The sequence below is a fragment of the Coregonus lavaretus genome (assembly GCF_964263955.1).
Source record: "Coregonus lavaretus genome assembly, chromosome: 1".
NCBI classification, from domain to species: Eukaryota; Metazoa; Chordata; class Actinopteri; order Salmoniformes; family Salmonidae; genus Coregonus; species Coregonus lavaretus.
This window is the reverse complement of record NC_139988.1, coordinates 37214520-37228511: the sequence shown is the minus strand read 5'-3', so window position 1 is coordinate 37228511 and position 13992 is coordinate 37214520. Positions and strand designations below refer to the sequence as shown.

Sequence of the window (13992 nt, the reverse complement as noted above, 5' to 3'; positions counted from 1 at the left end):
TCACCACTGTCTGAGATGCACATTATGGAATTCAATGCAAAAATACGATTTTAACGGCCTGACAGTTAATAACATATAATTTCTTATTTATTAACTTAGTTGGAAATTATATGACTATTTAAATTCAATTCAACAATTTATTTGACGGCGCAGAATATATATGCCATTATGTGTGCAACGTTGATTACAAGGGCCAATGAAGGCACTTTTCTGGTTCGAATCGGTAGCCAGTAAACGCGACATTGTGGCTATTTTACTGACTTAGCAACGTTCTATTGATATTTGGTTGCTGATCGTCACTAGTTTATACATGACCATTCCCAGGTAGGCCTACAGGAGGGGTGGCTGTGTTCATTGCGCTCAGCAGACTACAATTTTCACAACCCTACGCAGGAAATTTGTGTGCGGGGAATTCTTGCTCTTTTGCATGACATCATCATGCAAATACAGGTAAACTATATATTTATGCGAGATTACATGCATCAATAGCTCGAAATAGATAACGTAATATAAAACACCATGGGGCTATGTATTGGCAGCAGCAGCCTGGCTAACTAGCTAGCTAGTAGTAGTGAGCCATGCATCGGGTAGGAAGAGATGCTAGCAGCGTTAGCTAATAGCTAGCCAATTAAAAATGACCTGTTACATTTATGAAAAGCTGTTATACACAGTTAATATCGAGAGCCCATATGTGCCATTGCTTAGCTAAATACTTTAATTGTATTTACATGATTATGCTGTCACTGTCATCTGTTGTTGGCTGGTTGTTGATTTAAACAAATGTAGGCTTGATTTGATAGCCTATTATATTGTTGAATATGAGTCAATTGCAGTAATATAGCTGAGTGCTATATACATGAGATATCAGTCTTGTCATAAGTCTACTGTAGTTGGATTACTTATATCAAAGTCATGTATCAGCTGACTGTAACCATTGTGTGTTTAGCTTCCAGGTCGTAGGTGAAATGCAGCAGAAGGTATGTGCCAGGAGTACCTCTCTCCTCACTGAGAATGGGCAGGCTTGTGGGGCATCTGCTGACTCCCAGCTCCCATTTAGGTGCCCTCGGTGTGGGGAGCATGAGAGGTTCCATAGCCTGGCCTCCTTGAGAGACCACCTGGAATACAGCCACAGCTACTACCACACCATGCACGAGCTGAGCCTCCCGACCCGCAGGGGGCACTCTCACCCAGAGAGAGCCCTGCATGTGCGCTCCCTGAGTGACACACGAGAGGTCACTAGTTGCATAGAGAGGTGTCGTACGCATAGTGTGGGGACGCAGGCAGCAGAGGAGATACAGACTGAGGAGGAGGAAGAGGAAGAAGAGGCCAGTAAAGATTATTTAAAATTCCACAAGTCCAGCCCTGGGACAGATCATATCCCCTTCCCCTTTCCATTTGACGACCCTCCAGACCCAGGCAGCGAGCCAGAGGTAGTGTCCCCAGAGTGGAGTGTCTGTGCTGGGGAGGTGTCGGTCCGGCGCAGGCTTGCCAAGGTCCTGCTGGCAGCGGACAGCACCATGCAGAGGAGGCTGCACAGGGTCAGCACGGAGCTGGCCCAGACGGACACAGAGCTGCTGTGTGAGCGTGCCCACTCCCAGCACCTGGCCCAGGAGAGGCAGGAGGTACAGGAGCGGGAGAGGGCGCTGAGCCGCCAGGTGGACGTGGCCGTGATGGTGATTGCCACGCTAAAGGAGCAGCTGAACGAGTCAGAGTACGAGCTGGAGAGGAGAGAACAGTGAGTAGTGTCTGAGCCAGTAACTCAATCTTAACCTTTCCTTACCCTATTGTTAGTCAAAATCATAGTCATGAGGTCAAATGGCCGACAGTACACTAATCTGGTAACTCCTTAGATTGTTGCTAGTGGAGGTACTGTAGTTATTGCAGTAGCAACATTATTTAGCATGTTACTAGATACTCCCCTCATTGTTCCCCTCAGGTCTTAGATTTTGTTTCTGTATTTTTTTTAGAGAAGTCATTACCATTCAGAATTTTCTGGAGGCTGCAACCCAGCATGAGATATGTGGTAAAGTTCGGATCCAACGTTTCATTGAGAACCTGCTGAAACGCATCGCCCTGGCTGAGAGGCTACTGGAGTACTATCAGAGCTCCCCCAGTCCACCAACCTACACCGATTACATGGTACTGTACAATATCAAGCCTGTTTCCTACTACTGACAGCAATGTGTTGACAATGACGGATTCCTTTTCAAAGGTTTTTGTGGCAGCTGCTCTTACTTTTTTGGTTTTATGCTTCTCATAGATGGCAACGGAAAGACGGTTAGGGAGAGAGTAGAGAATATCATAATTTTTACACATTTGAACCCTCGTGAGAACTGTTGATCGTAATTGGCATCCCAGATTCAGTTGGGGAGTTGAGAGGAAGCCTTTTCAAATATGTTTTCTTCCTCCGTATCGATCTAAAAAAGGGAAAAATGATAGCCTTTCAAACATCCCAGAACTGGATAATATCAGCTTTGGTGTAAACAGTAGAAATACCTGACATATTTTCATCTCCCCTGCAGCACCAGACAGCTGGAAACGGACCTCATAGAATCACCAAAAGCAGGCGAGTTTGTGAACTGAATTTTTTACTGTTGATATACAGTACCATTCTTCACTATTATTCTACAATGTAGAAAATAGTAAAAATAAAGAAACCCTGGAATGAGTAGATGTGTCCAAACTTTTGACTGGTACTGTACATGATCTACGTTTTCCATAGTTGGGCCCATGAGCTTTGGGCCGTGCCTTAGTGTCTCACTTTGATTACAATGCTGAGTTTCCAGTTTCAAAGGTTAGGACATGGTTACATATAAATTATACATAGGGATCCCTTGTCGTAAATGAGATTTTGTGTCCTCCTCATTCATTAGTAATGATTCTGAGTTTTATCTTCTACACTAATCCTGAGTCTGTCATCGTTACCTGCTGCCTGTTGAAGCATTGGTTTTATGTCTGAGGTTTGTTGCACTGTCCCCTGATTCTAGGTCAGCAGGTTACCAGCTGTCACAGTCCTGTCCCCAGGAGGGTAGAACGCACCCCTCCCAGTTAGGACGGGCATTCCCCAAAGCCCCTAGTGAGAGAGTGGGTCACTCTGGCTACTTCAGACCTGATCGCAGGGATGAAGTCTGGAACCAGCGCCGCAGATCAGCTGGATTTGAGGACTAGGTAACCTGACCAGGGCCCGACAAATGAATGTATATATGCTATGTATTTACTGAATGTGTAGATAATACTGAGCAGGGGATGCTTTATGGCCATGTGTATGCTAGTTTTTGCTCCATTCTGTCCTAGAGGTTGCTACTGTCCTAGTTTCAACTTTGGAAGTACTGTAGTAACTTGATGGATAGGTATTTCTGGTCCTCATTGATGTTTTAATTAGTATTAAGTCATACTATTACTGAGTGTAGATCTAAGAAAATACAGAATTGTATATAAAAAAAATATATATATATATATATATATATATACACAGTGAGGGAAAAAAGTATTTGATCCCCTGCTGATTTTGTACGTTTGCCCACTGACAAAGAAATGATCCGTCTATAATTTTAATGGTAGGTTTATTTGAACAGTGAGAGACAGAATAACAACAACAAAATCCAGAAAAACGCATGTCAAAAATGCTATAAATTGATTAGCATTTTAATGAGGGAAATAAGTATTTGACCCCCTCTCAATCAGAAAGATTTCTGGCTCCCAGGTGTCTTTTATACAGGTAACGAGCTGAGATCAGGAGCACACTCTTAAAGGGAGTGCTCCTAATCTCAGTTTGTTACCTGTATATAAGACACCTGTCCACAGAAGCAATCAATCAATCAGATTCCAAACTCTCCACCATGGCCAAGACCAAAGAGCTCTCCAAGGATGTCAGGGACAAGATTGTAGACCTACACAAGGCTGGAATGGGCTACAAGACCATCGCCAAGCAGCTTGGTGAGAAGGTGACAACAGTTGGTGCGATTATTCGCAAATGGAAGAAACACAAAATAACTGTCAATCTCCCTCGGCCTGGGGCTCCATGCAAGATCTCACCTCGTGGAGTTGCAATGATCATGAGAACGGTGAGGAATCAGCCCAGAACTACACGGGAGGATCTTGTCAATGATCTCAAGGCAGCTGGGACCATAGTCACCAAGAAAACAATTGGTAACACACTACACGTGAAGGACTGAAATCCTGCAGCACCCGCAAGGCCCCCCTGCTCAAGAAAGCACATATACAGGGCCGTCTGAAGTTTGCCAATGAACATCTGAATGATTCAGAGGAGAACTGGGTGAAAGTGTTGTGGTCAGATGAGACCAAAATCGAGCTCTTTGCCATCAACTCAACTCTCCATGTTTGGAGGAGGAGGAAGGCTGCCTATGACCCCAAGAACACCATCCCCACCGTCAAACATGGAGGTGGAAACATTATGCTTTGGGGATGTTTTTCTGCTAAGGGGACAGGACAACTTCACCGCATCAAAGGGACGATGGACGGGGCCATGTACCGTCAAATCTTGGGTGAGAACCTCCTTCCCTCAGCCAGGGCATTGAAAATGGGTCGTGGATGGTTATTCCAGCACGACAATGACCCAAAACACACGGCCAAGGCAACAAAGGAGTCGCTCAAGAAGAAGCACATTAAGGTCCTGGAGTGGCCTAGCCAGTCTCCAGTCCTTAATCCCATAGAAAATCTGTGGAGGGAGCTGAATGTTCGAGTTGCCAAACGTCAGCCTCGAAACCTTAATGACTTGGAGAAGATCTGCAAAGAAGAGTGGAACAAAATCCCTCCTGAGATGTGTGCAAACCTGGTGGCCAACTACAAGAAACGTCTGACCTCTATGATTGCCAACAAGGGTTTTGCCACCAAGTACTAAGTCATGTTTTGCAGAGGGGTCAAATACTTATTTCCCTCATTAAAATGCAAATCAATTTATAACATTTTTGACATGTGTTTTTCTGGATTTTTCTGTTGTTATTCTCTCTCACTGTTCAAATAAACATACCATTAATATTATAGACTGATCATGTCTTTGTCAGTGGGCAAACATACAAAATTAGCAGGGGATCAAATACTTTTTTCCCTCACTGTATATATATACATATACATACTAGATGGTGGAATTGTTAAACGCCCACACCAGTAGAAATCCACTTGTTCGAGGTGAAAGATGGCCAGAGCTTACCCATGATGTTGCACAACAATTTAAGTCAAGTCATCATTTTAGTCAAAGTACGATATATTTGGGCTTGAAGTGACAAATCCAAACTGCCCACTTCTTGCAAATCCGTGTGAATGTAGTGTCTTTTCCTATGATATGACATACAAATTATTTTCAGCCAATGTTTAGTTTGAATGTTACCACCCACCAGCATGGCTTGTTTAGAGCATTGGTTAGAGCGTTGGCCAGTAACCAAAATGTCGCTGGTTTGAATATCCGAGCCGGCAAGGTGAAAAACCTGTCAATGTGCCCTTGAACAAGGCACTTAACCCTAATTTGCTCCAGGGGTGCTGTACTACTATGACTGACTCTGTAAAACAACACATTTCACTGCACCTATCTGGTGTATGTGACAATAAAAACATATGTTTTTATTTTATTAATCAGAAACGGCTGCAAAGTTATTCCTCTTCGTGACTGAGATGAGCCAAACAGTATTGTGTCCAATTGGCTGTCTGAGCCATGAAGCAAATTAAAATGGGGGGTGCAAGCGTATTTTTTAAATAAATGGTATAATTGCGTGATATAATCGAATTTTGCAAACCCACTCCCTCCATCGCGCCAAGATTAATGGTTTTGACCACTAAAGTTTTGCTTCACTACACGCTCCACTGCTTTAATTAGTGTAATGTTAGCTAGAAAACCCCAATTGTCTATCCAGATAATGAAAAGGCACCCGCAAAAGAAAATTCAAGGAATTTATAGTTGCTTGTCATTTGCGGCGTGCATGATCATGAGCAGTCATTGTAGCCTATCATTTCACTTTATGAGCACGGGCTGACATGGCTTTGCTGTACCGCAGCCGAAGCCTGCCAGCAGCCTGTAGTACCTACCAAAGGTTGCACCGTGTCCATTACAATGTAGAAAAATGCATATCAGCTGTTTTTATCTCAATATCAAATCATCTATCTGTAACAATTTAAGTACGTTACTATGATTGTTTTCAATTAAAATGGTAAAAAAAAAAAAATTGCTACTTAGCAAAAAGCAATTTCATAAGCAAAAATGTTGCTAGGACTGTCTGGTCTGAGTGAAGGACCTAATTGGAGAAGCCTAATGGGAGGGATATGTAACCTGAAAGCTAGATGTTATTGGCAGAGAGGTTTGAAACTCTCTTTGTTATCGGTCTATTAACTTGTACCGCCTGGTAGGCCAAACTCCACACATGCAAAACGAGCTGAAAGTTCAGGCAGCCTTTTCAAACAGCTCTTACATATAATCATCATTTTCACAATTTCCACAGTATTATTCCAACCTCGTAGTATGTGTGTGTGTGTGTGTGTGTGTGTGTGTGTGTGTGTATACAGTGGGTATAGAAAGTCACCACCCCTTTCAAAATGTTCACCTTTTGTTGCCTTACAGCCTGAAATGAAAACAAATAAAATCAGACTTTTTCCGGCTTTATTTACCCACAATATCCAAGTGAGAAAAAAAAATCTAATGACCTCTGAAAATTAATTACAATTAAAACAGTCAAATACCCTATTTGGATAAGTGAACACCCCCCCCCTTAGAATTGCAATTGCAAACTTGCTGAGGTATAACCAACCACTTTCCAGATCAAAAATCAAGCTAATTGGCTTCCATCTGTGATCAATTGTATTGACTTTGATTAGTTCAGAATAAAAGCAGTTGTTCATAGAGGACTCCACTGCTTAATAGTTCAATTCAAAGCAAATAATCCACTATGGGCGGAACGGTACTTACAAAAGACCTATGAGATAAAGTTGTGGAAAGGCACAAGTCAGGGGATGGATATAAAACGAATTCAAAGGCTTTGTCTATCCCTCGGAGTACAGTTAAGACCATTATTAAGAAGTGGAAGGTGTATGGCACCACCCAGACCCTGCATAGATCAGGCCGTCCCTCCAAACTGGATGACCAGGCAAGGAGGAGACTGATCAGAGGCTACCAAGAAGCCAATGGCGACTTTGAAGGAGCTTCAAGCCTTTATGGCAAAGACTGGTCAATATGTGCAAAGCTGTCATCAAGGCAAATGGTGGCTATTTGAAGAATCTCAAATATAAAATATGTTTTGATTTGTTTAACACTTCTTTGGTTACTACATGATTCCATATGTGTTATTTCATAGTTTTGATGTCTTCACTATTATTCTACAATGTAAAAATAAAGAAAAACCCTTGAATGAGTAGGGGTGTCCAAACTTTTGACTGGTAGTGTATATATAAAATATGCAGGAAAATCACGTTTTTGACTGCACTGCCTCCAAGAGCGCAAAAAAGCTTACCCATGCTATTCCAGCCCAGGCAGAAAAGCTTACCCATGATATTCCAGCCCAGGTATACAGGTATATATTGCACCTAATCATAATACTAGTGTAATTTAATTATTCACAAATCATATACAGTAGGCCTAGCTTTGTAAAAACTGAGGAACAATAGTGAGTTGCAATATAAATCTATGTAATAAAAACACTCTGGTATCCTGAGCATGCAGCTGTATTTGTCAAGCACAGAGCCTAAAGCTGTGGTTGTCAAGAACAGGCTGATCATGCTTGCCATGTCATATTTCATAACAGGCTTTAAGGTTCCATGTCACGTTCCTCTTTTTTAATATACAGAGATGCATACTTTGAATCAAAGGCCTGTGATTTTTCCATTAAACAAAACACTGGCCTGTCAAAGAGGCAGTTTTCTTTATTTATTTTTTCCCAGGCCTAACAAGCACAGATCACAGATAATATTTGTGAAGGGTCATCCTTTCTCTGGTAAAAAATAAATGGCAACTAGGTGAATGTAGTGAAACGTGGTGGTAAATTTGAATGAAATCCTGTTTTACTGAAACATGCATGAGAATGTATTCGAATGGAAATCAATATAAAACAAATGTCTCTTTTGGTATTTGTTGTAGCTATGTTTTGTTATTTGTGTTGATTGATATTTTGTATAGAACTACTGTATGTCTCAAAGTGAAATGTAGTTTTATGGAATCAAGGCAATGTAGCAAACACATGAATATACCCAATCTTTTTATAGTTAGTTATTTATTTATTTATTTACATGGTGCTGCTGTATAGACAAGGGTTGAAGTCAATTACAAGTAAAAATTCAGGAACATTCTTGGATTTCTAAAGCAGAACTCCTGAATTGACTGGAATTTAAATAGAATTGGCACCAACCCTTATGTAGACCAAGTCCCCTTTTGGCTTTGATATTGAATGTTGAGCAATACTGTGCTTTGTGGCTAAGGGTCACTTTTTATTTCGTTATTTTTCTGACATTTCATAATGAAACCGTGACACGACAGCCTTTCTCACTGGAAGTTTTCATTGATCATGGGGATGTCAGAGCCTCATGTTGATTGTCTACAATGCATAGAGGGCCCTGTCACCAAAAGTGGTTAACGGAATGCTTATACAGTACATTGAATCAGATTTTGTGATTAATGATTTTGTGTGTGTGCTTCATGTACGTTTTTGTCGCAGGTATCCAGTTCACTACCTGTCTGTTTTTTGCATTGTGAAAGTAATTGGACTTAGATGCATGAGGTGCATAGCTTTTGTCTTTTGTGAGAGCATGCTCCTTTTATATAGCAAATACAATATGTTAAAATGATGTAACTTGTAGTTTTGTAGTGGAGCAAGGTATATTTTAATGCTAACAGAGAGTTGCACAATTGAGCAAAAGAGCACTTTGGGGCTTATGGTTTTCATCAGTTAACACTTGACAATCAGAAAGAGAGAGGAGGATTAAGGTGTTGATGTGACCAGAGATAAAGTTAGTTTAATGATGTGTTACTCTTATATCTACCAAGTTTAGTCTCCCTGGTTTATGTTTGTAGGTGGGGTTTATTTGCAAGAATAACCTCTTGTTTTGTGCCTTCACTTGAAACACTGTAGTCTGTATAACACTGTGCAAAATACAATACTGTGAACAATTATACTACTTTTGTTTAAACTTGCTGGTCTGTGTGACATAAAGAGTAAAGAACAAAATACAAAACAAAATCTCATTTTTTGTTTTACTATTGATATTTCAGATGTGAAAATAAGAATCTGTATGCATATATACATCGGGAGAACAACATTATTTTGTAGTTTGGGTTTATTGCTGTCTTTTCAGTCATCTTTTGTGACATTTTGAGATTCAAGTGCGGTATTGATGGTCATATATTAAGCTACTACTACTGTACTTCAAACACCATATTACTCTACATCAATGAAGAACTTAACTTAAAGCTTGATTATTCACAGATGTGTATAGAGTGGAAATTGAAATCCTTAATCTGTCATGTATATCTGTGAGTAGGGTTGAAGATGGAGATGACAGGCTTGTCTTGTTGAGAATGAATGGGTTGCTCTCATCTCACTTCAACAGTGCGTCACACAGTTCTGTTCATTTGACAACAGCCGTTTGTCTAGTGCCCTTTCATATCCTGTGAGTAGTGCTTGGCGCTTTGGTCAACCACTACTTGACCAAAAGTAATGAGCGGTCACTAACTTATTTAATAATGAATGAAAAACATGAAATGAATGTATGAGCTGTTTTTAAATAATTAAATGACCACAATAGTGTGCCTCAAGTGCACTTGCCAACAATTCTACATTTGTGTGTTTAAGAGGCACTGGCAAGTCATGATTATTAGACCTTGATGTCAATTTATCAGAATTATAATTTATTATTATTATAATACTGTAGCCTATAATGTGCCACAAACGTGCAATACTCACTGATGGCCACTGAGTGTCTCCCCTGCTACAGTTATAATAATGTGTCACACTATTTGGATAGATCAGATTTTCCATCTGTAGATGCTCTACATAGTTTGTTGATAGTATGACCATCTGTTGATAAGCAACTGCTTGCCAGGATTAGGTTTAGAATAATGGTATGGATAAGTTTAGGGTTAGGATAAAGGTTAGAGATAGTTACATTGAACAAAAATATTTTACTGAGTTACAGTTAATATAAGTAAATCAGTCAATTGAAATGAATTCATTAGGCCCTAATCAATGGATTTCACATGACTGGGAGTACAGATATACAACTGTTGGTCACAGATACCTTAATAAAAAGGTATGGGCGTGGATCAGAAAACCACTCAGTATCTGGTGTGACCACCATTTGCCTCATGCAGCGCAACACATCTCTTTCACTATAGAGTTAACCAGGCTGTTGATTGTGGCCTATGGAATGTTGTCCCACTCCTTTTCAATGGCTGTGCGAAGTTGCTGGATATTGGCGCGAACTACAACACGCTGTCGTACACGTTGATCCAGAGCATCCCAAACATGCTCAATGTCTGGTGAGTATGCATGCCTTGGAAGAACTGGGACATTTTCAGCTTCCAGGAATTGTGTACAGAACTTGATGACAGCTTTGCATACTTGGCATTCTCTCAACCATCTTCATGAGGTAGTCACCTGGAATGCATTTCAATTAACAGGTGTGCCTTGTTAAAAGTTAATTTGTGGAATTTCTTCCCTTCTTAATGCGTTTGAGCCAATCAGTTGTGTTGTGACAAGGTAGGGTTGGTATACAGAAGATAGCCCTATTTGGCAAAAGACCAAGTCCATATTATGGCAAGAACAGCTCAAATAAGCAAAGAGAAACGACAGTCCATCATTACTTTAAGACATGAAGGTCAGTAAATCCGGAAAATGTCAAGAACTTTGAAAGTTTCTTCAAGTGCCGTCGCAAAAACCATCAAGCTCTATGATGAAACTGGCTCTCATGAGGACCGCCACAGGAAAGGAAGACCCAGAGTCACCTCTGCTGCAGAGGATAAGTTCATTAGAGTTACCAGCCTCATAAATTGCAGCCCAAATAAATGCTTCACAGAGTTCAAGTAACAGACACATCTCAACATCAACTGTTCAGAGGAGACTACGTGAGTCAGGCCTTAAAGGACAAATTGCTGCAAAGAAACCACTACTAAAGGACACCAATAAGAAGAAGAGACTTGCTTGGGCAAAGAAACACAAGCAATGGACTTTAGACCGGTGGAAATCTGCCCTTTAGTCTGATGAGTCCAAATTTGAGATTTTTGGTTCCAACCGCCGCGTCTTTCTGAGACGCAGAGTAGGTAAACTTATGATCTCCACATGTGTGGTTCCCACCGTGAAGCATGGAGGAGGAGGTGTGATGGTGTGGGGGTGCTTTGCTGGTGACGCTGTCAGTGATTTATTTAGAATTCAAGGGGACACTTAACCAGCATGGCTACCACAGCATTCTGCAACGATACACCGTCCCATCTGGTTTGGGCTTAGTGGGACTATCATTTGTTTTTCAACAGGACAATGACCCATCACACCTCCAGGCTGTGTAAGGGCTATTTGACCGAGAAGGAGAGTGATGGAGTGCTGCTTCAGATGACCTGGCCTCCACAATCATCCGACCTCAACCCAATTGAGATGGTTTGGGATGAGTTGGACCGCAGAGTGAAGGAAAAGCAGCCAACAAGTGCTCAGCATATGTGGGAACTCCTTCAAGACTGTTAGAAAAGCATTCCAGGTGAAGCTGGTTGAGAGAATGCCAAGAGTGTGCAAAGCTGTCATCAAGGCAAACGGTGGCTACTTTGAAGAATCTCAAATATAACATATATTTTGATTTGTTTTAACTCTTTTTGGTTACTACTTTTAGATTTTTTTTTTACCTTTATTTAACCAGGTAAGCCAGTTGAGAACAAGTTCTCATTTACAACTGCGACCTGGCCAAGATAAAGCAAAGCAGTGCGATAAAAACAACAACACAGAGTTACATATGGGGTAAAACAAAACATAAAGTCAAAAATACCACAGAAAATATATATGTGTGCAAAAGTTATGGAGGTAAGGCAATAAATAGGCTACATGATTCCATGTGTGTTATTTCATAGTTTGTCTTCACTATTATTCTACAATGTAGAAAATAGTAAAAATAATGAAAAACCCTTGAATGAGTAGGTGTGTCCAAACTTTTGACTAGTTCTGTATGTAAATTGTAAAGTATTTTGTAATGTATTTTTCGTTATGTGTCGGATCCCAGTAAGACTAGCTGTCGCTAATTGGCGTCGGCTAATGGGGATCCTAATAAATCAAATCATACCGTCTGCCATCTGCCCGGTACAGGTGAAACCGGGATTCATCCGTGAAGAGCACACTTCTCCAACGTGCCAGTGGCCATTGAAGGTGAGCATTTGCCCACTGAAGTCGGTTACGATTCCTAACTGCAGTCGAGTCAAGACCCTGATGAGGATGACGAGCACGCAGATGAGCTTCCCTGAGACAGTTTCTGACAGTTTGTGCAGAAATCATTAGGTTGTGCAAACCCACAGTTTCATCAGCTGTCCTGGTGTCTGGTCTCAAACGATCCCGCAGGTGAAGAAGCCGGAGGTGGAGGTCCTGGGCTGGCGTGGTTACACGTGGTCTGCGGTTGTGAGGCTGGTTGGACGTACTGCCATATTCTCTAAAATGACGTTGGAGACGGCTTATGATAGAGAAATTAACATTAAATGATCTGGCAACAGCTCTGGTGGACATTCCTGCAGTCAGCATACCAATTGCACACTCCCTCAAAACTTGAGACATCTGTGGCATTGTGCACATTTTAGAGTGGCCTTTTATTGTCCCCATCACAATGTGTAATGATAATGCTGTTTAATCAGCTTCTTGATATGCCACACCTGTCAGGTGGATTGATTATCTTGGCAAAGGAGAAATGCTCACTTGCAGGGATGTAAACAAATGTGTGCACATAATCTGAGAGAAATAAGGTTTTTGTGTGTATAGGAACATTTCTGGGATGTTTTATTTCAGCTCATGAAACATGGGACCAACACTTTACATGTTGCATTTATATTTTTGTTCAGTGTAGTTGAAATGTTACCAATAGTCCATCTGTAGATGCTCTACAGACTATCCAAATAAAGTGTTACCAACTGTACAAAAATAAACTATAATATATGAACTATATATCCATCCCCCTTCTTTTAGTGACAGAATTTAAGAGTATTTCCCCCATAAAATCATATAACATCCACTGTAGTTGTTACATTGTAATTGTAATACTGCCAACATTGCCAGAACATAATCAGACAGGATGCATGGTAGACAAGTCCTTTGTAGACTTTTGCTATTTGATTCATATCTGTCGACACTGTCTCCAAATGTACCCTTGAATGCCCTATAATTGTTGATCCATTCACAAAACTGCATTTTGAATTATACTCTTATGAGTGGCTGCCTTGTCCCTCTGGGTAGCAATGGTTGAGACAGTCCCCTCTCCTTTCTCTCAGTTCCTTTGGCAAGTTCAAACATCTCATAATGAATTAAAGTGTTGTGGATGGATTAGGGCTGTTCCCAACAAAAACAAAATCTTGGTCGACCAAGAGTCCGACCAATCGATTTTAAAACGTGTATTTTTCCATATATAGACACACCCTATGTGTTTCAATAAAATAAACTATATCTAGGCTAATGAGCTTGTCTGATGCTTTAAGCACATTGTGATTCAATAATTAAAACACACAAATGACTTGAGGAAGCCAGAGATCAAGATAGCCTAACCAGAAGACAAACTTGTTCCCGAACCACCACCTCCCGCTGCTGCTGGCCTTCGCAGATTCTGCCATTATGCTCCAGAAGTTGCCTGAAATTGCCACTACACCAGGGGTCGGCAACCTTTTCCATTTGGAGTGCCAATTTATCTTACCATTTCTACCGATCTGCGTGCCAGTTATGATTTTCATATGCACATTGTCGTGGAACAGTTTCATTTATTTTATAATAAAGTCTTCGTATCTCAAAATCATTGTCATGTGATTAATAAAAATAATATCTATATCTA

The 13992-nt window shown here is 40.8% G+C and overlaps 1 protein-coding gene across 1 annotated transcript; it reads left to right on the top strand.

Annotated features, from left to right (window-relative positions):
* Window positions 1-344: 344 nt before the first annotated feature.
* Window positions 345-12335, top strand: LOC311131402 (protein ZNF365-like). The gene is made up of 6 exons (XM_084164364.1): window positions 345-450; window positions 947-1735; window positions 1968-2139; window positions 2523-2566; window positions 2988-3168; window positions 12276-12335. The coding sequence occupies exons 1-5, from the start codon at window positions 428-430 to the stop codon at window positions 3166-3168; spliced, it is 1209 nt and encodes a 402-aa protein (XP_084020490.1). The 5' UTR covers window positions 345-427; the 3' UTR covers window positions 12276-12335.
* The last annotated feature ends 1657 nt before the right edge of the window (window positions 12336-13992 follow it).